General features: G+C 36.8%; 1 protein-coding gene across 4 annotated transcripts in view; it reads right to left on the reverse strand.

Moving 5' to 3' along the window:
• Positions 1-21,548, reverse strand: part of TFEC (transcription factor EC) — a 139,580-nt gene that overhangs the window by 63,143 nt on the left and 54,889 nt on the right. For 2 of the 4 annotated variants that reach the window (XM_054056132.1, XM_054056131.1), the window contains exon 1: positions 11,220-11,348. The exons of 1 other annotated variant lie outside the window; for it this stretch is intronic. In XM_054056132.1, the coding sequence (XP_053912107.1) occupies positions 11,220-11,246 (27 nt within the window). In that variant the 5' untranslated portion in view covers positions 11,247-11,348. Of the gene's footprint in view, positions 1-6,099; positions 6,191-11,219; positions 11,349-21,548 lie in introns of those variants that run through there. One more of the 4 variants, XM_054056133.1, reaches the window with a different exon arrangement.

Consider the following 21,548-nt stretch of genomic DNA (forward strand, 5'->3'; position numbering starts at 1 on the left):
CCTTTTTAGCCACTTAATTTTTGTGGAAGACATTAAAAACCTATTCCTAAATATACCTTAAGCATCGTTGTGAATCTGCATTTTAATCCTGTCTCATGAATTATATATGTATATACACATCTCTAATCAGAGTTTGGTGTGGTCACTTGACCTTGAGTTCCTGTGGTTTATGGATGAATCAGGATTAGTTTAGGCAGCTCAAGATACTATAACATTGAGAAAAAGTAGTCCGACTTATCTGCTTTTCTCGAACAATGTCTATTTTCAATTATTCAGGAACAAGAATGGAAACTATGTGATCATGAGAACAGCTGTACAGACAACACAAATAGCGATGAGATTCACTGAGCTGAAAGTTAGTGACTGGCAACTTCCAGCTGAAATTAGCAATGGTGAAATAGGAAGTTCTAGATAGAAGCTCTATGAAGATGTTTTACTCTAATGTTCCATAACATTCAGTCATGAATATTCCTCAGTTGCACAATTTAATAGAATTAACATGAAAGAAAATCTTTAAAATTAAAGTCTAGTGGAAAATAATATAGAAAAATGTTTCTGCATAAAAATACTCAACTTTAAACAATATTCAAACAAACAGAAATAAATTGTTTCAATTATTTTCTGACATAAATAAACATGGTAATTCCAAAAATTGAATTTACAAGAATTAAGTTTTATCGTTATATATGAGGTTGTATTATTAAATGTAATGGGAAATCTACATTTTGAATCTAATCCTAAAGGAAGGCTTTTTATCATTTAAATACAATTTGAAGGAGGAGGACCATCTTCTGCATCTTACTGTGATCTATTTCATCTTTAATATAACCCTTTGAGCATTTTGCAGAATGAAGAGGTGTGGTGTGCATCAAAGAAAGAGATAAATTTAATTAATTCATTTTGGTTGAAAAGTAGGGCTATTTCAGCTTACTACCATGTTAGTTACTATAAAGACAAACTAAAATTCCTGTTGGCGTTTATAATTGGATGTACACCTTTTTTCAATGACTTCACTACAAATTACAAAAAGCTGTAGACCTGATCAAACATCTGTAGGCATGAATTTAACACACAGAATCCCTTTGCCTGTGGGAGCCACAGGCGTCCAGAATGATTTAATGCTCAGGGGAGACAGCCAGGATTTAAGTTCTCTCTTTTTTCAGGAGTTCTTTTAAGAAAGAATAACTTTCTTTTCAGCTGTTGAAAAGCACATGGGTGCTCTGAGCAGCAACCCCACATCCACTCTGAGGGAGAACAGAAAACACCCCAGAGGCATTTGTCACACATGTGGCAGAGCCAAAGCCAGTTGTCTATGATTCCCTAAATAGACTGGAAAACAGCTCCTCTTCCTGTGTTACCAGCCTCACACCTGTTACCACCCACCTCAAGACACCTCTCCTTGAGTGGGTTCTCAGGCACCCGGATACCAGCAGCAGGAATTATGTTACCCTAAAGTTCCTGCAACAGTTATGGAAACAGAACTTGATAATTTCCCACACTACAGTGGAAAGGCTTTGTTTCATCATCATTAAATGTATTAATGCAAATGAGCTACAGATGCGGCCAATTATATGGTTTTGGAGTTATTTCACATAAGTAAGGTAAAAGACCATCCTTATCTTTGTATGCTGGTCACATTGTCTGAGATCATGACTTGCTATAACATGTTTCATTAAATCCCAAGATGTAGTTGTTGAGTATCTGGATCCCTCTAATTAAAATTTATATGGCACCATAATTTATACAACAAAAATTTGAGCTGTCTTTACCAAAGTTCTTCAAGAAAGATAGCCTAACGTTAGCAATTAAAGCTGAACAAAGGCCACTGTTAGTTTGAGTTGACAGTGGACTCTAAGAAAAAGTAGTCTGAGTCATGCCATTATTGCTCAAAGTCATTACATTTCATTCTCCTATTTTTAGACTGTTTCTTTTAAATAGATGTCAAGCCCAGAGACTGAAGATTAAGGAAAGTTAAGATGAAAAAGAACATTGAACTTTCTCATTAGAAGACTCATTTTAGAACAGGGAGGTAAAGTTTATTTGATTCACAGGTTAAATTTTTTTAAACCAAAATCTGGTATGCTGATGTTTTAAAGAAATACCAGTATCTTTGCTCTTACTTCATTCTGCAAATAATTCCTAATTCTTATCTTTCGAGTCTGCCATCTCATCTATGTTCCTGCTTTGTGGTGAATTGCCTGGTTTTGAAACTATTTGCATTTTGCTTCTGCTCTTCCTCCTTCTTTTTCCCAGTGTGGGATGCATTTAGTATTGAAGACTGTCAATATAGTCCACTGACCCTTTGTAATTACGGTCGCATGCCATCTATGATACAGCTAAAGCAACTGCATTTCTGAAAAAAAAATAAAAGTAAAAAAATATTTCATGCTTACCAGACATATTGATTGTGTTTAGCCAATGGAAATTTAAAAAAGTACAAAGTGATATGAAAGATATTTCCACACTCCCAAACCATAACCCATGTCCTATAGATTGTGAATTTCCGCTTACAGCACTATCAACTGTTTATATAGTGATCAGAAAAAAAATCAAGTTTGCCGTTGATTTGGGATTTTCCTATCAATACCAGTGAGAGCAGCTGCAGTAAAGTCCATTGCTGAGCTTGTTTGTGGTGGAACTGGCTCTCACAAATTAGCTCTGAAACCGGCTGCAAAACAGGCTGCACTTTTTCTTTTTTTTTTTTTTTTTTTAGGTTCTGATTATCTTGCAAAACTTTCAGCACTTCCTTTTTCAGATTAGACTGTGAAGTATGAGACGCCTCCTCTCATCCTTCCTTCTCCCCTTCCCAACCCTTGGGCTTTCAGCTATTGCTTCACACTCTGACTTAACAAGGAAGTTCAGAAGAACATTGCAAAATTAATAGTATACCCTTGATTTAAATGAATCCATGATACATGGTAAAGAACTTTGTCTCAGGACAGTAAGGCTGTATTCCCATGCAGTGACTGAGAGTCTGGGTCACTTTTGCCAGTTCCTGTCACCTCTCTGTGTTGTCTTTCTGCTGCCCTTTTGCCTACGTTCTCTAGATAAATGATAACTTATTCAAAGCAAACCCTATTTCTTGTCATGTGTCTTTTACCCGATGGGATTCATCTTGCCTAAGTTTAGATACTTCAAAGTTAGACATATCTACCTGAGATGATCCTCTTACTAGAGAGAAATCTCCAGTAGGTGATTTGTTTGAGTGGCTGTAGACAGCTAATCGAGGACTGCACAGAAGTCTTCTAAGTTCCTTTTCCCTGTTTGTTATGAAGGTAACATAACATGCAATATGACATTAGTAATTCAGGCTAAGACATCCCACTTCTGTGCATGGACATAAAAGCAGATGAAATCTCTCTAATACATCCTGTTTGGCCATTTAAATGTTTAGTACAACCCTAAGTAAAGTTTTATCTGAATTTGGTTGGATTTGCTTTAGTTGAACACATTTACTCTTCATTTCAAAGTCACAGTTCATTGAACACCCAAAAAGGAGAAAAAGCCTTTGCAGCACATCCAGTTACACGGGGAGGTGAAGCAGGAGATTCCACTTATGCAAAGGGGGGCAGCTGCATTGAACACCATCTGGAGAAGAGAAGCTTTGAAACATCATGCAAAACTGAGGAAAATGACAAGTATTTCCTACAACATGTGTAGCCTGAGACTTGAGAAGCAGCTTTCCCTTAGCCTACATTTAATTTTTCCCTGGAAGAAACATCAAACCAACAGGTTTTGAGTGCAACTATACAGTCTCCACCAAGATGAAAAGTTAATAGATCCCAACGGGTACAGCTGCTTAATCAGCAAGGTTATTTTGTGCTCGGCTGTGCCTGGTTTTGCAAACACTCCTTTACTGAACTGTGGTATAATTATCACTTGCAGGAAAGAGTTTGTTCAGTTCCCAGCCTTGTGCTGACAACAGCCTGCAGCCCTACACTGCTTCCCCTGCTTTCACAACTCAGCAGAAACTGTCCCATTGGAACACGGCCAGTTTCAGGCAGATGTGACCGCAGCACTGCCCAACCCAGGTTACCTATCATCTAGAAGGGCAACATACTAGTACAGTACCAAGAAGCCTCCAAAAGTAAGATTCACCATGAAATAAACTCTGAGCTTTTGCCCTCTTGCTCACCACTTACTGCTTTAAGGTAGCTTCGCAGAATTTCAGAGACACAACCCTCCTGTGCCTCTGTGCAAAATGAATCCTTACAGAGATGTTCATTTTCTCTTTTGGTGCAGCAAAAAAAAAACTGCTAGGGAAAATTTACAGTCCTGTGTATTATCAATACAAACGTATAAAAGTGAGGCAACTTACAGTGATGGATTAAAACACAACACCTTGTGACCTTGTTGAGAAACTTCTAATTTGCACCACCATTTCTTAAAAACATTTGCATTTACAATTATGTACACCTTCACACTCATCCAACACAACCAGTTACCCTGGAGTAGGGTTTGTAAATGTGTCTCTAATAAACATGCATTATTCCCCAGTACTAGAGGTCACATTTGTCTTCTTGCACTCAGCGAAGGTGTTGGGTACCCTTCAGGTAGGGGAGCATGCAGAAGGTCAATATAAAAAGAAAGGAAAGGCTCCAAATCTAACCTTGCTACCACTTTCTGGGGTTTTTTTTTCCTGTTTCTTCCATACAAATTCATGTTGGTTCCAGAATATAAATTTTGGAATTAATTAGGGAGTTCTGTCCTGATTACGGTTGATTGCTCTGGATTAGATCTTGTTTCTCCAAAATGACAACTGGCTTAACCCAGATGTCAAAGTTTTAGAATGACCCAGAGAAGATGAACTAACTAGAAGCAGTGATATAATATGGCTTGAGATAAATAAGTCTGGATTTTTTAATTCATCTTCATTTAAATTTAGGCATTTAAATCAGTATACAGTCCTGCCAGTTGCCACAATAATACTTGAATACCTTTGTGTATAGCTCTCCAAAAGTCATTTGCTCCCCTCAACATTGCAGGGAGCGTATTGTCTTTGATGTCTTTTATCACATTCAGAAAGTTCTTGTGAGAGCCACAAAAGTGGCTCAAGAATGCCAGTCCCCAGTGATTGTATTGTAGACTGTACTCTTAAATCAGTTTCAGGCTTTGAAAATTTGTCCTTATTTTGGACATCCAAATCTGAGAGATTTGTCTACAACTGTTGAGGCAAAAAAAAGAAGTATGATTAAATTCTTTAGATACCAAACAGTAATTACAGGTTTTGGGGGACAGAAGGGTATAGTTGTTTTTTTCTTGCATTAGTTCTTTTTATTTTCCTTTCTCTTGGGAACAAATTGTCTATATTCAGAATCAAGTTTCTATAGTGGAGAGTTTAATTGTGAATTAACGTAACTGTCTATACATACATATAGATGGACTTAATATCTGTACATACATGGGTGTTAAAGTCCCTATAGTTCTAAAAATTAATTCATAATCAAATACAAAATGGGCGAGGGGAAGGGATAAACTGCAAAATGGAAAAATATGGTGTGAAGTAAATATTTGAACACAGTCTTACTCTGAATTTGTTGGCAGAGCTTCCAACAGAAGCTTTGTATAAATAAGCAGTAAAGAGCATGTACTGATTTATAGAGTAAAACAAACCTAATTTTATAAAACAGGGGAAAGAAATCTTCTGTCTCCTCAGAAATCAGTTTATAAATGACCTAACTCAAACCCAGTTAGCTATGGTGCAATGCTATGGTTATAGAAGTACAATAGTTTAATTGTAAATTGGTCCAAATTCAGAGAACATTGAAAACATCTTTTTAAGTAAACAGTTCCTGCAAGAGTAAGACACTGAAATTTCAATGGCAGAGAAAATACAGGCATTAAAATCAATTAATGACTATGCAATTAAGCCCAGTTGTGCAGTTGCTGCTCTTGCACACCCCTGCCAGGAAGCAGAGTGCTGCCTGCCAGCCTGAGATAAGTGCTCAGGCTATCCCAGGGGCTGCCGCCACACCTGCAAGGCCCTGCACTCACTTCTGCAGTCTCTGAACCCAGAACAGACCCTGCCAGCTGGTTATCCTCACCATTAAGAAGCAGAATGATCCCTGGAGGCAGGTACCCACCTGCTGCGTTACTCACCCCAGATCCTTACCCATACCACGGGTGGCAGACATGACCGGCTGGCTGGAGGGTGGTAATGCTGAGGGAAGCAAGCACCCAGGAGTTTCACAGATCCTGCTTCCCTTCCCAAGAAGGGTGGGGGCAAGATTCACCTCTTAAGGAACCACCAGAAATTTGGTTCTATATTTGACTTTTGATGACTGTCAAGGACAGTTGCTCATGGCAAAGTTGCATAACACCACCTTCCTCTCACAAAAAAAAATGCGTTTTTTTTGGTGTTGAGGTAGAAATTTCAGCTACTACTTTAAGAGCTTTAAAATTCTCAGAAAACCTGCCCCAAAAGCTATAGCATAATAATATTCCATGTACCGAGACAAAATTAATACAAGATGAGATGACTCTTTCATCACAGCAGGGAGACTCAAGAAAAAAATCCCTGAATATGGATCAAGGTTTTGGGTATTTTAAAGGGCAACTCAGGTGTATGTGGTGTTGAACACTTGTTTATGTTGGGTTGAGATTAAAACGTTCTGTAATCAGGATAGTCTCTTGTAATGCAATGATTTCCTCCAAATAACTTGAAATCACGCTAAGTCCCTTAAGCCTTTTTTTTTTTTCTTAAGAAGTGCCTATATTCTAAAGCCTTGAGGGATGAAAATTTGTCTCTTTTAATCCCACTTTTTATAACTGCTGTAACTGCTATGGGCATATTTGAATCCTCAGATTCAAATACTTTCAAAGGTGAGAGTTAATCCCCAAGTCCTGTTTGGGAAACACCTGTTTCCCTCACACTGTATCATTTTCTGTATAATGTTAGAGTAAAGCATTTCTCTAACCTTCCATGAGAATTAAGAATTAGGAGACACAAACAATGACAGATGAGCTATAAGTAGCATAGTATTCCCTTTTTAATTATTTACTTGAAAGATACTAAAACACTTTGGAAGGTCTCATACTCACAGTCAGGTTTTTGGTGCACAACACGAAATGTCAAGGGGGCTGGGGTTCAAGTAGCAGATCACAATTTTTAGTAACAATACCAAAAGATGTTAATAGTGCCTCTGATCTCACCAAGCAAGCTAGAGGTCTAGTATGGTAAAAAGTTATACAGGGGCAAAACCATCAGAGACGAAACACTCGGGTACTCTCCACCTTGGACACTGAAACAGAGTTGCTTTCTGTTAAAGCTGCTGAAGATGTTGTAGATGTTCCCACAGCATTGCAAAACTTATGAAAAAATAATCCCAGGACCTGCACTTGCCTTTCCTTGAGTTCTGCTCTAGACAGGGACAGCCTGGCTTCCCATGGGACGCTTGAAAAACTGAGATGAATTCAGAGCTCCACAAACAAGAGTCTTCACAGAGTTTGTTTCGGTTTGTTTTTTTTCATAAGTAATCTGTTTGGACCTCTAGAGAGAGAAAATTCTGGACAGTTATATAAAAACCATTATGGAGGAGGTGGAGGGTGGCGGAGAGGGGCAAAGGGGACAGAAATAGAAGGCCTGTTCTTAGGGGAGAGAGGAAAGATGGATGAGACGCCTCTTGGTTGGCCAATGACACAGTAGCAGATACAACATCTAATAGGACATTCTCTTCCAATGTCCCTTGTTGTTTCTGGCTTCCACCTCACTGATTTTCATGAGAAATGGCTGCTCAGGATTTTTCCACCATCTCTGTGCCCTCCAGCATTTTATCATTCTTTTCCTGAGATGCAGTGGTGATTTATTATTCTTTCGTTTAAGGAACGCACTTTGCAAGAAAATATAAGCATTGTTGATAACAGAGATCAGCCTCTTCCCCTTCCCATGCTGCGAACATTTCCTTTTTTCACTGTTATAGAAGTAATTAAATTTAAATGTCATTATTGTAATATTTCCTTGTTGCTTAAAACTTTCAGCTAAGAATCTCAAAATGTTCTGTCCTGATACACCAAAATTTCATTAAACTCGTGATTTTCTCTCCAAGACCCATTTATCCCATATTATACTAACAGCCGCAGTAACACACCGTGCAGCGGATAATAGGCCACATGAAAGCATATCAACTGAAGACAAAAAAATCACATTTAAGAAGAGTCTGGATTTTCCCACATTTACAGCCTTTGAGATATTCACTCTTATAATATCAGCTAAATCAGACCCTAGTTTAGTAAAAGACACCTAAGCTTACTCTGAAAAGCCCATTTTTCAGGGAACAGTGACTTGAATGGAATCTCAGCACTTCCCTGATCACAGGACAGGGTGGATTCAGCCTCTGGATCCCTTCCTATGGGAGCACGAGGCAGAGAGACCTCTTTTCAAAGGAGGTCAGCCTGACCTTCAGCAACCAAGACTTCCTTAGCAGCCTTCACGCACTTTCTATTAGAAAGCAACACAAGGGGGTTTATTCTAATTCTCATCTGTTAAACGCCCTTAAAAGCCTGGAGTTTTTTCTGCTCTCACTAAAAGACAGGAACTGAGCACATTTGAGAGACAGGACTGTCCCTCAGCTCCTCTTCCTCTGCCTTTCCCATATATGGTTAGTTCTGCTATCAAACCTAATCCATTTTCAGCGTAATAGAGTAATTTTGATCATCAAGGGTAGAAAGTATGAATTCCTTGTGTGTTTCTGGGAAACTTTCTGCAGGATAACAAGGGTCCAAACAACAGCCCAGGCATATTCAGCTTGCTGGTTTTGCTCTGGGGAGGAGGAGGAGTGGACGCCAGGGCAGGGGTGCAGCTGCTTGCAGAAGAAGGAGACCAGAGAACAGCCTTCTGCAATTGTCACTTCCAGGAGAGAGGAGAAAAGCAGGGTAGAAAGGTTGTCCCGATCTCACTAGCCCGCTTGGGATCCAGCCTTGTATCCACCTGCTGCAGTAGTCAGAATTCCTACCCTAAATAAAGACAGGCTTTCACTTCTAGTCACATAAATAGGAGCTGTTAGATAAGCCCAACATCATAAGTGCATTGTGATAGCCAAAGCGAGAACAGTGCTTTTCCCTGCAAGAGCAGCTGCTCTTTTATGGAGGTTGATAGGTGAGAAAATGGGAAAGTTTTACATTTCATTTAAAATTGAGCCACAGAGCTTTCTAAATCAATATTGCTGCCCTCAAATCTCAGACCAAAAAATACCTGTCAAAGGAAAAGAGTGACTGTTCTCATCATTCTAGCCATTCAAAGTTATTTTGATCAAGTCTGTGTGTATTTTTAATAACGATTTTCCTTCTCCAAAGTCTTGTTATTCACTTCAAGGTAAAATTATACAAAAAAAGGAGCAACTTTCTGAAAAAGTGTGAGAACATCTGGGACAAGATCAACCGGTACTTGCTCAGCTTAGGACCTTGAATTTTATGTGTGACAGAAGGCACTGTAAGTACGGCTATTCACAACACAAATAGCATTAGAGCATTTATTTTAACAACGTGTAACACTGGCAAGACTAAAATAAATCAGTTTACTGGTTTTTTTTTTTACCATCTTTACCATTAATTATTGTTAACAATATATTTATGGCATCCATGTCTCAAAACACTTTCTCAGTGCTATGCAAAGCCTCTATCAGAACTAGAATTTGAACGTCAAAGAACAATACTGAAACCGTCCCAAGGTGTTTTATATATTGCATAAGTCATGCTGAGATTTATACAAGAAACCTCTACCAAAACCAGCTAGAATCAGGGAGAGGTGAAAGCAAACATTCTGACTAATGGCTTTGTCACACTAAATTTGTAGTATTGTTCCCACTGCTAAGCGGCATTCTGCCACAAATATTTAAAATTTAAAAACAGTTCTAAGAAGTGTTACTTATAATTTACCAAAAACAGCTACTTAATTTAGATCATGTGTTAATAAAGCTTTTCCAAAACCAGAATACTTTTGTCCATGGCACAGATAAAGTTAGGGATAAGGCAAGCATTCTAATGGATGAATCTGCATGATAGAAGATAACAACAAATAACTCCTACACACAGATCGGTGAGAATACTTTTCATATTTCAAACAATATGAGTGTATTTAAAGGGAGTGAAGCTGCAGGTTATGCATCATATATATAGTTGTATTTATACACTGGTAAATAGTGCCTTTATTTTAATATTTCATGCATAATTGTTATTCTCAGAAACATTAACATCAAAATAAAATACCACAAGATATATCAGAAAATTTTTACCAAACTTTATTATTAATCCAGATTATACTCTATGACTTCACAATTGCAAAATATGTTCCTCTCACAATGAAATTCTACATACATTTTGTTCAGGATATTTCAAAAAACAGTGATATAATGGAGATCAGAGTTTGAACTGTAGGACTCAGAGAGCCAATAGCTGCACCAGCAGCTACCTCCTAACAGACTTGTTAGAAGTAATGAGAAGGTTTTAGATTTGTTGTCCATGAAAACATGGAGCACAATTTGGTGATTAAAACTTTTATGATATTTTGTGTATTTGTTATGAACCTAAATTCAAAATAGCGTCCCTTAACTTGAAAATAATTTTATGTAAATTTCTTCTCATAAGCATGCTTCTAAAATTTAAACTACTTCTCACGTTTTTAAAATACTAAATCAAAAAGGCAGTATTTAACCATAGTGTCGTACAGTTTTTAGCCATAAATGAAATTGTATTTAATGGGATGGTGAAAAAGTAACAAACAATATATCCCATAGCCCGTAAATGGGGAGAAACAATCATGCCAAAATGAAAAAGCAGAGCAAAAATACACATCATTCACACATTGAAGATGATTGCTTTAATATTCTGCTGCTTCTTCTATTCTTTATGAAAAGTTATTCTAATTAATTAAACACCTCCTCAGCATCTGAATCAACATCTTAATACAGCATTTACACTAGAAACAAAACAGAACAGTTGGAGATTTCATTTCTGATTTTGGCTAAAAAAGTCCTCAAACCCCCAAGAAAAATTTTGCAGAGCAGGAAGATATTTTTACAGATTAAAAATAATTAATTTTCCTTTTACTGCAATGTCACCAAAATGGGTGAAATGAATGCCTGCAGACTGCCTCCATTAATATGCAGATAATGTCATGTACATGTGACACATGATGTCAAGAATTCTGTTTCATTTCTTACAGCTGAAGGAACAAAATATAGATGATGTTGCTATAATAGGGTTTGAAGTGGAGTTATACGTACCTGCCCATACCAACTGTATTCCAGCATTGTAACCTCAGTGAACACCAAGTCTTAGAAAACTCAGAGCAAATTCGTGAATACCAACTGTTTCGTGTAAGACAAAGCCTATGACTATGCTGCTACTTTCCCTTTCAAGGGAGTGTGCTACAGTCTACAACTTTTTACTTAACCACCAGCACTGCTACAATCATAGCTTTGTTGAAGTATTGTGCTCTTGCAGCTAAAACCTGTTGATAATGAACCTGAACCCATTATTTTGAGTCAATGAATTGAAAGAAATAGGGCAAAGAATGAAAGCCACAGGGCCAATTACCAGCATTCTTTGATGTATTACTTGCTAGCACCCACCAAATCACTTTGTGTCTTTGTCTTGATCCCCTCTGTTATTCATTAATTATTCTGGAAGGGTTAGAGTTCAGATAGCTAATTGCACAGACAGTCTTACTTGGTGGGGATTCTCCCTACACTGACACTTTCCCCAACTGTGCCCAGCCACCTTGTATTATGCCAATTAATCCAATTCTTGGCATTTTTGTACAGTTCTTCAGGTTCTTTTAAAGCTTTGCCTAAAATGTTTTCACTCAGGCTTGTACAACAAAAGATGACGAAGATTTATGAATTGGATAGATAATGTTTTACAACTGTCTTCTTCGTTCTTTTTAGAGGTCACTGGCCTTAGCAACCCTGTTTTCCCCCAACATGCTTGTCTCTTTATTTACAAGCACAATCTCTAGCACTTTTACTGCATATGAAGAAATGAGAATTTAGTATATTTCATTTTTCCTCTCCTTGCCCCTCCTTATGCTTCATTTTTCTCAGGAAGGATTTTTGTTGAATTGAGAGGTACATATGACTTTATATCTTAAGAGACAATTTCTAAGAATATTCTTATAGTTAACAGAAGGAAAATATCATATTTCTTTGTGGATATAAGTGTAAGGAATACTTCCACATCTAAAATCTCATAACCAAAAAAAAAAAAAAAGCAATAAATTGTAATCATGAGAACACACCAAAAAAAAGGAAATAAAACCTTTCTTTTCTATGAGGTCAAAGCCAAGACTCCTGTTCGCAAACTGAGTAACCATTCACGGGTTTCCAATTCCAGAAAATGTGCATTTAGGACTCTTCAGTTTCACCTAAAAATGGAAATACGATTTCTGTTTCCTAGTTTTTTTCCACTAATTCCACGTTTGTAACTCTGCTGCCACAGATACCAACATTCCTGCTTCTATGATTCTATAAAATTAGGAGTTTTGGACAACAATTTTTGGGGCACAAATCTGAAATGGCACACTTAGCACAAAGTCTACTCATAATAAGGTATACCACACTTTTTAAAGACTTCTGCTGTAGGCAATGTCAGTAATTTTAGGTCCTCATAGGCTGGGAACTATGAAATCAGTTGCTGTACCTGAAAAGCTGGAAGCTAAAGCAGAAAAAAAGAGAGTATTCTGAGATGCATGCACAGATAAAAGGTCCTTTAAAAAAGTGGTCACTGAAATAAACAGAAAACAGGAGACACCAGGAGCATGCTCTAATTATTTTAAATCATAATATAAGGTACCCAAGTGATTGTCCGACTATATAATTACCTTTTTTCAGAGATACCAGTTAGTTTGTAACATCGTACTGCATACATAAGAGTGCTTAGCAAAATTTTACTCAGAGAATGTCATTCTCAAATTACACTGAGCAGATACTACGAAGAGTTAAATGTGAATATTGAAGTCTGAGGTAGGGGGAAAAATATTTTGTAATAAATCTGTTTAAAAAAAATTAGCAGTGTTTTAGCACTTCAGGTGATCTGACTGCTAATTTCCATTTAGAGATAACAGAAATCCAATATCCTTCAAGCAACCAGGTCAAAAGAACAGCTCAATAATTGTCAGAGTCTTATATAAGAATCTGTAAAACACCCGGGAGCACAGGGTAGTTGAGAAAGATTAAAGAAAGAAAGTTTGTTTATAGATTTCATTTTTCTGCCACAAGAATCTAAATAAGCTTAAGATGGTGTCTCTTTCCCTATACAAAGTCCAAACAGAATATTATTAATCACAGTTTTGTGAAACGAGTTATACTTTGCATATACATTCGGAACCACTGAAGCTCCATCTTCAGGTGAATGGTGTGCAAAATATTTCTGTCAGTTTAAGCAAAATACTATATCTGACCTCAACTCTTAGACTGACCTGTTGACTGAGCTAATGTAAAATTCCTCATCCATTAATCCATGCTTATTTAGCATTCAATTTCAAACTTTGCTTCATAACCTGTGTTAGTATCAAAAATAAAAACAGAGTTCTGTGAAGTATCTTATTTTTATATAGCTTGTCCAAGCATAAAATATGGATCTTTCAGGATCCATGACTTGACTTTTTCTTCATTAAATAGACAAAACATAAAGTTTCTGTTTCATTAATATGCAATTCAGGTAAATCAGATATCAAGCTATATTTCTTAAAAAAAAGAGTAATATTTTAATATCTGAAAATGAAGATAGTTTCTAGAAATAGGAGTTTGTTATCTAAATCTAAAGCAGAAGATTGCTTTCAGAGAATGGTGCAGAGCTGAGCTTGAGATACTATAAAGTTAAAAATTCAAAACACTAAAATATTCCCCAAGAATTATTCCTTAAAAGAGATTGAGATTAATGCCAAATCCATAAATGGCCAAAATTGGTTTTGGAAAATCTAGCCTCCAGTTTCTGATAAAGCTGACTATATCACATAAGAGGGGAAGCCACCCCACGTTGTGTCTTCATCTGCCGTGCTGAGGAACACATTCACAGCATAGAGGATGGCAGGAGGAACCCTGGTCCTCTGGGATCTAACCTCAGAGAGCCGCTCACATAAGAATAACCACAGCCCAGCATGTGGCTGCTCTCTCCCATTGTTTTTTCCTCTCACTTGAAATTGCAGCTAGCATGACTGCTTACGTTGCTGTTAAATTAAGGCAATATCACGCAACCCTCAGCTGTAGGGGGCACCTGACCATGCAGGGTGACACCCCGCTCCCCTGACCCCTGTCACAGCACTTAGAGCAGGGGTGAAATAACCCACCTGGGGCAAGACAGTGGAGAATTTGCAGACTCCCTGCACCAAATCGTTTTTATATATCAGTGTTCTAAACTTCTCAGTGTGGCTCTTCTCCACTGAAGGATCCAATAAGAAGTACCTTGCACAGAGTCCTAGATTTTAAGGAAGATTTCCCTGTTACAGAAATATTTTGAGGCTTTCCATAATCCCCAGCCCCACTCCCTGAAGTAAGCCACAGAGCTGAGAACAGCTCTTTATCTCAGAGAACAGTTCTTTATTTTTAATATAAATCCAACTATTTTTTCATGTAGAAAACTAAGACATTGCCAACAGCATTTAAACAAACATGTAACTTAACAATCTGCATTGAATGATTACTACTACACTTTCCACTTCTTCCTGAATTGCTGAATTTGACATTGAGACTTCAGAAGTCTAAGATGTGCTTTCTGTCAATAAAGCCCTTTCTAGCTGTAAGGCCCTTAAGGAAAGAGGTTCACTGTGTCAGTATAATGCTTTGCACACTGGGGCACTGATTTTGTTGAAGAAACCAGAATTATCCAATAATTTCTACCTACAAGCTTTTTCAGTCACGGCTGAGGCCTCTGAAAGTGTTCTGTTGCTGAGGTCGATAACAATGCGTTACAACTTCCATAGGAACAGCCCCACGCAGAGGCCTTTTAGAAGTCTCATCTCACATGTGATAGCTAAGTTTGGAAGTCTTCTATATTCCTTTCTCTATAAATAAAGCAGTATGCGACATATATGATTTCCTCCCTGAGTAATCAGAAAGAACAGAAAAATCATATGTGAATAGTCTTATTACAGCTTAATATTTAACTCTTAAATCAGAACACTTTAATAAAGGGACTCCAAGAGCCATGACATAAGCCGAACTTGCGCTCAATATGAAAGTCTGAACTTTCTTTTCAGACAAGAAAAGAAAAAGGGGCTGATTCTGTACAAGGGCAATTGCTTTGAACTTGAAGAAAAGCACAAACTGCAACAAAATTGCTCAGAGAAAAAGTGCAAGTTATTCTCAGATAGATTCTTAACTGTATGTAAATTATTTTGCACTGGTGGACTTAAGTCTGAATGTCTAAACTGTGCATGAACTGAGCATCATTAGGCTAAAACCACTTGTTTTTCCAAAGTGGTAATGAATTAAATATCTTCTCAGTAATAAAATAAATAAGATACAGTAAGGATTACATCAACCTTCCTGTTAAATTAATTTAAAATGCTGCAGTCCAAAGCTAGCTGTCTGCTAAATGCAGTGGGAATATTATATGATTCTGAAACTAGTCACATTAATGCATCTTTCTTCTTTCAGTAATGCGATTCAGAAATTGAGCTTTTTCCCTGGCAATTCTATTTTATTTTTAGATCCTCTCTGTTAGCTAATAAGCAGCATATCTTATTTTAACAGTGGCAAAGGCCTACCATTCTGCTTTTAAAACATTTCCATTGAATTTTAATTACAGGAATAATAATAATTAAAATTCCTATTAACTTTTCCATATTAAGGGAGCTTATGACATTTTACATGAACTTTCTGCACTGCACAGGAAGTCATCACAGTCACTCTGATGAAGTAAATGAGGTACCTTAAGTTTTCAGACTAAAAGTATGTCTGTTTTCCTATATAGAACACTGTAAACATAGCAACTAAATACAAAATGTGGTTCAAAATTTAACACACAACTCAAAAGCATTGATTTGTTACACTACCTTAAAAACCTGCAGTACAAAATTAGACACAGAAAATGAGCCTCAAAATGGTCATGAGCTGAAGAAAATGTAGTGGTTGTCCCTCTTCTCATGACAATGTTACATATACACTGTTTGAACGTTGCATGGACAAGCTTGTCCATGAAGAATGAAACTAATATAGTGTTCTTTCTTTCTTTTTGTTGCATTTTCCTTAGAGATTTCTTTCCCAGGATTCCCAGTTACTCTATTTTGGATTGTCTCTCATGATCACTGGACTGCACTTTCCAAGGGTTAAGCACATCTGCTGCCTGGGAAGGGAGTTTATAGCATGTGGGCTCCTGAGTCAGAGCCCCACATGAGCCCAAACACCCACACACACCATCTGCCTTTGCTCACAATGCTACAGAGTCCAGAAGAGCTTTCCTTCCCTGTGGTACAATTTATCACTTTTTTCCCTACCTACCTGTGGATGTCCATGACACCTCAAGGCACTTTTGTTGAAATTGGCTTACGGGTTCAAGAACTATTGAAATAGAAGGAAAGAAACGTTTGTAATGAGGAAACAGATGGCAACTGCCATCAAAAAAAACCAAAAAATCCAATACATTTCTTTAGGAAGCTATGCTAAAAAAGATCAAATATTGCTGCTTTGGGAAACTGAGTGTCCTGAAACAATGCTTCACTATAAAGTGTATTCAAAAGTTTCTCATTTATTTAATGCAACACAACCTGAAGACCACCACAGACTTTATCCCCGTGGGAGATAGCAGAAGAAAAACTGGAATTCTATAGTATACTTCCTTACAAATTGAAAATCAAATATATTTCTTGAATCTGATTTTATAGGAGTCTGAGTAGGAGTTAACCAAAACACAAAATTCTCAACTGATTTCAGAGAAGCTACAGTCATCATGGAATCCAGATTCAGTGCCAGAAAAGCTACTGGCTACAAGACCACATATCTACAATGATATGAAGATGAAATAATACAGAAGTAATAATATTTTTAAGCAAATATTATTTTTTTTAAAAACTATTTTCTCATCATGTGAATTGTTGTGGAACAGTTCTCTAATGTTAATATTAATTGAAGGGTAAGAATAGACATGATACAGAATATAACTTCAGTGGTTTTAATATGTAGCAAACAGCAGTCGGGAATGGTAAAAAGTTTTTAGGTATTGCAGGCCTAGAGGAAAATATCTGATTTGGTAAGCCAGTGATATTAAAAATAGTGGAGCAGAAAAAAATTGAAAATCAGATATGGATCAATCTACTGTAAATTGGATTTTCAATCTAGTGAGTAGAAACTAAAATCTTTCTAACTATTAAATTTCTGAAGAATTAGGACTTGTTCAAATGTATCATCAGTGTCTCATATAGTCTAGTTGCTGACTAATAATTGAAATCATAGTGACTTGCTTACTGAAACACATTAAAGGTGTATATTTGTTGAAGTCTTGAAGAACACTATTTAATACATCACCTGGGAAAAATCTCTTTTCAGGTAATATTTCAGAAATACTTTCTGAAAGAGCTAACATGCATGATGAACTTAAGAGCTGCAAAGAAATCCAGTGAACTGAATGGCTGCATAAGGCCAACAATGGCAGCAAGGAAGCTGCATAAGAGACTAAGAACATGTTTACATTTAGAGGAATTTCATAAAGCTATAAAGAAAACCCACTTTCACCCTCCAACTGTGAGAGAAATAAGTGCAGAAAAAAATAACTGGTAGCATAGTCCAAGGTATCCACATGAATGTTGTTCGCACATCAGAGAGATTTAGGCATTACTGTTGAATGAAGAAAATTATATATTCACCTGGTTTTTGCATAATTTGACACTTGTTAATTAACTGAAGTCACAGGCACCACATTTCTAAGTCATGTGGGCATTTTTGAGAAACTCAGCTTGATGTGTCTCATTTAAGCATCTCATCAATGAACATCTGATCCAGAAGTGCAATTTTGAATGCCTGTCTTCTGCAAAAATAACCAGCAGGTCAATTCTAGCCACTACCTTTCCTTTTCTAAATAAAAGTGTGAATGTAGTAAATACTGTATCACAACCACCTTAACAGCAATCATGTTACTCGTTTGTTTGACTACCAGGTGCTATGTATGAAGGAATCCTTATTTCTGTAGTGAAACTGTTGCTGATCCATTAGGAACAGCCAGATCTTAGATGCTTAGGTAGCAGAAATTTGGGGGCCCTAAATGGCTGCTCATATTCATATTTATGATAATTGACACAATGGAGTGACAATGGCCCCCTTCTCACAGCTTTTTACTCTTATGTATACTCACACACATTCACACACATATATAGAGGATATTTTAAGCATATATTAAAAGACATATAAGCATATATGTCTTTTATATTTAATATATAAAAGACACTAATATGGAGGGAGGGGGTGATTTATATTTATATTTATATTTATATTTATATTTATATTTATATTTATTTATATTTATATATTAGGTATTGCCAAACAATGAAGATAAAAAGTGACTGTCAAGTTGCTACCCCTTCTAGTAGATTTTGCCTACTTTTGAGAATAAAGTTCAGTTAAGCCTCATTTCTTCCTAATCCATGTTCCACAGACGTGTTTTAGTATTGTTTTTTGAATCAATGGGCATAACACAAAGAAAGAGGTTTCTATCTGCAGAGGATCATCACATTTTTAGAAGTAGTACGCTGTTATTACAAGTGGGGCTCATTAGCTAAAGAACAGCAGTGAGGGAATCACTTCTGAAATGTCATCAGCACTTCTTTTGCTGGGAAGTGTGCTTAAAATAGCCCTGTACACATGGAGGCCTGACTTGGTATAAAGATTTCAAGTAAGAGGGCAGAAAAGTTTCGTGGATTTGTTTAGAGTTTTTTCCTTTTACGTACGTTCAATTTTATTCACACAGACAAAGGGATTTGAAGAGATGGATACTTCTTAAATTTTATTACCCAATATCCAAAAGCATACCTTCCACAACATGATTTTTTAATTATGATTTAAACACAAATCAGCAGATTGCCTGATCAGACCAAGTCTCTTGAATGTATTATTGGCTTGAATGCTTTCAAAATGATTTCAGAGTTATTTTGTCTTTTTGAACAGAGAATGATTCTTCTTGTAACCCTAAAAATGCTCTTTTGTAGGCTGAAAGTAAGGCTCAATAGAGTCAAATTGTTTTCAGTGGGCTTTGAAATTGGCCCCAAGTCTTTCAGTCTGCAGATTGCAATCCTTAGTCAGTCTGCAGGGAAAGAACTTTTGTTTTATTGCAGAACTACTATAGAAAAGGTTTTTACATTGTGAATGCTCCAGTTAATTAACACACAGCATCTAACACTAAATGCTTTGTATTAGATACTGAAAGACATCGCATTCACCAGTTCATCTTGTCCTGCTCCTACCGCTGGTCAACACCAGAGAAGCAGAAGGCTGAAAGATGAGCATACTGTAAGGCAGGTCGTAAGGTTGTCCCTATCGCTATCCTACAATATGAACTTTAGCGTCCCACAGCCATTTGTGGAGCAGTATTTGCTGTAATAGGTGCTGATTGTGCTGTGAAAGAATGAAGTACGTATTACTGATTTAAAGGGGAGAAAAGACTGCACACTTCACTTGGATGTAAGAGAAGTGGACTGAGTCTCTGGAGGAAGATCATCTGGGTTGCAAGAAGAATGGCTCAGTGGTTGCCTGCTGCACAAAGACTTCAAAGAGTCTGGTGCATTTCCTACCTGAACGTGGGTCCCCAGATAATTTTTAGCATTCATCGCAAGTGACATTCATCTTTAAGAGATAGTTTTCCAGTCTAAGTTAAGAAAAAGTCTGTCTTTTGGACAACAGCAAGAAAAAGGACCTCCAGCTAGTGAATCACTTTCAGATACCTCTGAGAGATTTTATGTAAAGGCAGGATTTTTTAATTATTATTTTTATTTTTTTAATTCTTATTCCTCTGGAGGTGCCTATCTCTTACCATTCATCACAGAGGGAGACTTGGACAACTAACTTTAATTAGACACCTATCATTTACATGAATAGAAAGCTGGATCCATCTAGGTATTTGTGGAAGCTCAGCTTTATGCTATCAGGGGCTGAATTTGTGTCTCTGCATCTTAAATTTTCACCTGTAAAATGCAACACCTTCCTTACAGCAAGGCTGAGGGGGGTGAAAATTTAAAATTTATATGATGTTGTCAAAATGTCAGTGGGGGCCATAAAACTGCTTAACATAAATAGATAGAAAAGCATGCTGGAGGCAATGAGCACCAACCCCCAAAAGGTATGAAGTAAATGTTTGTATTCTAATGTTGTTGGCATTTTTACTAACTAAAGGAAAAATATAGAGACAGTACTAATTTTGGAGTTTGAATGAACTGGATGATACTTCAAGAAATCTGTATGAACTATTAATATTATCAAGTAAGCCGCAAAATGTGCAGTTGCAGTAGCACAAAGCAGATGACATTACTTATTTGTATTCAGTTCCACTGAAGTTTTCAAGGCAAAATTTTCAAGGCATTTTTCAAGGCAAAATTCTCACTAAGTCAATTGGAGGTTCTTGTAGCAACGTTCAATTATTTTTCATTCTCTATGTGTTAGATACTACAGCTTATCTCAAGACCTAATGCACCCTATTTTTAATTATCCACACCCTGTGGGCTGTAAATGTAATTTGCTTTTTTCCATATTAAAAAAAAGCAGGATGCCATTCAATTATTTATGGTTTAGATATGAAGAAAATGTGGAGTCTATTCTTTAGAAATATGTCCATGATATGTAGCAGCACTAATGAAAGTTGCAAGCTTATATTTATCATGTGATTCCAATTCTGGTTTGGTTTCATAATCTTCTGTCAACAAAAAGCAACTCAAAACTTAGATCTTCCCATTTTTTTTAGAAGCAATTGAAATCTCTTCCTCATAAGGAATTGTCTATGACTACAGTTGTATTAATGCACCTGACAAGTTACTATACCTGCATGGACCTCAGTTTTGGTCCAACTTTGCAAGGTCTTTCAATGCAACAAGCTCAACAGAAATCAGTGCACAGAGCAAGTGTTTAGAATAAAATGTCTCATTCTTTGCTATCATTACTTGTTATATGTTTTGTCCAATTGCTTGTGTAGACTATTTGCAATGATCATGATGGAAAACAATTTCAATTGAAAAAATGAGCAATGATTATTAGATTTTATCAAATGCAATGTAAACTGAATGGTGGGGATAAAGTATTTCCAGCCGCGTCCTTTTTGCTCTGCTGTTTTCAATGGTTTTCTCTCTGCCTGATTTTTCATCCCTTCTTTGCTTTGTTTCAATGTTTCGATCCATTTGCTTGTTTGGTCTAACTCCCAGGAATACTTCTTATAAAATTTCCTTCTCTCAGGCACTTTGTTTTTCTAGTATTTGTGATATTTCAGCACAATAAAGTTCTGAGAAATATAGTTGTTACTGGAGTACTGTTGGAACAATTCCTGTATTGTGGTCTCTATCCAGTTAGGTATCAAATCATTGATTATAGCAAGAGTATAATGGTGAACATGTATTATGATTATGATTAAAGCAAGAGCCTGTA

The sequence above is a fragment of the Cuculus canorus genome, chromosome 1, assembly GCF_017976375.1.
Source record: "Cuculus canorus isolate bCucCan1 chromosome 1, bCucCan1.pri, whole genome shotgun sequence".
Taxonomy (NCBI): domain Eukaryota; kingdom Metazoa; phylum Chordata; class Aves; order Cuculiformes; family Cuculidae; genus Cuculus; species Cuculus canorus.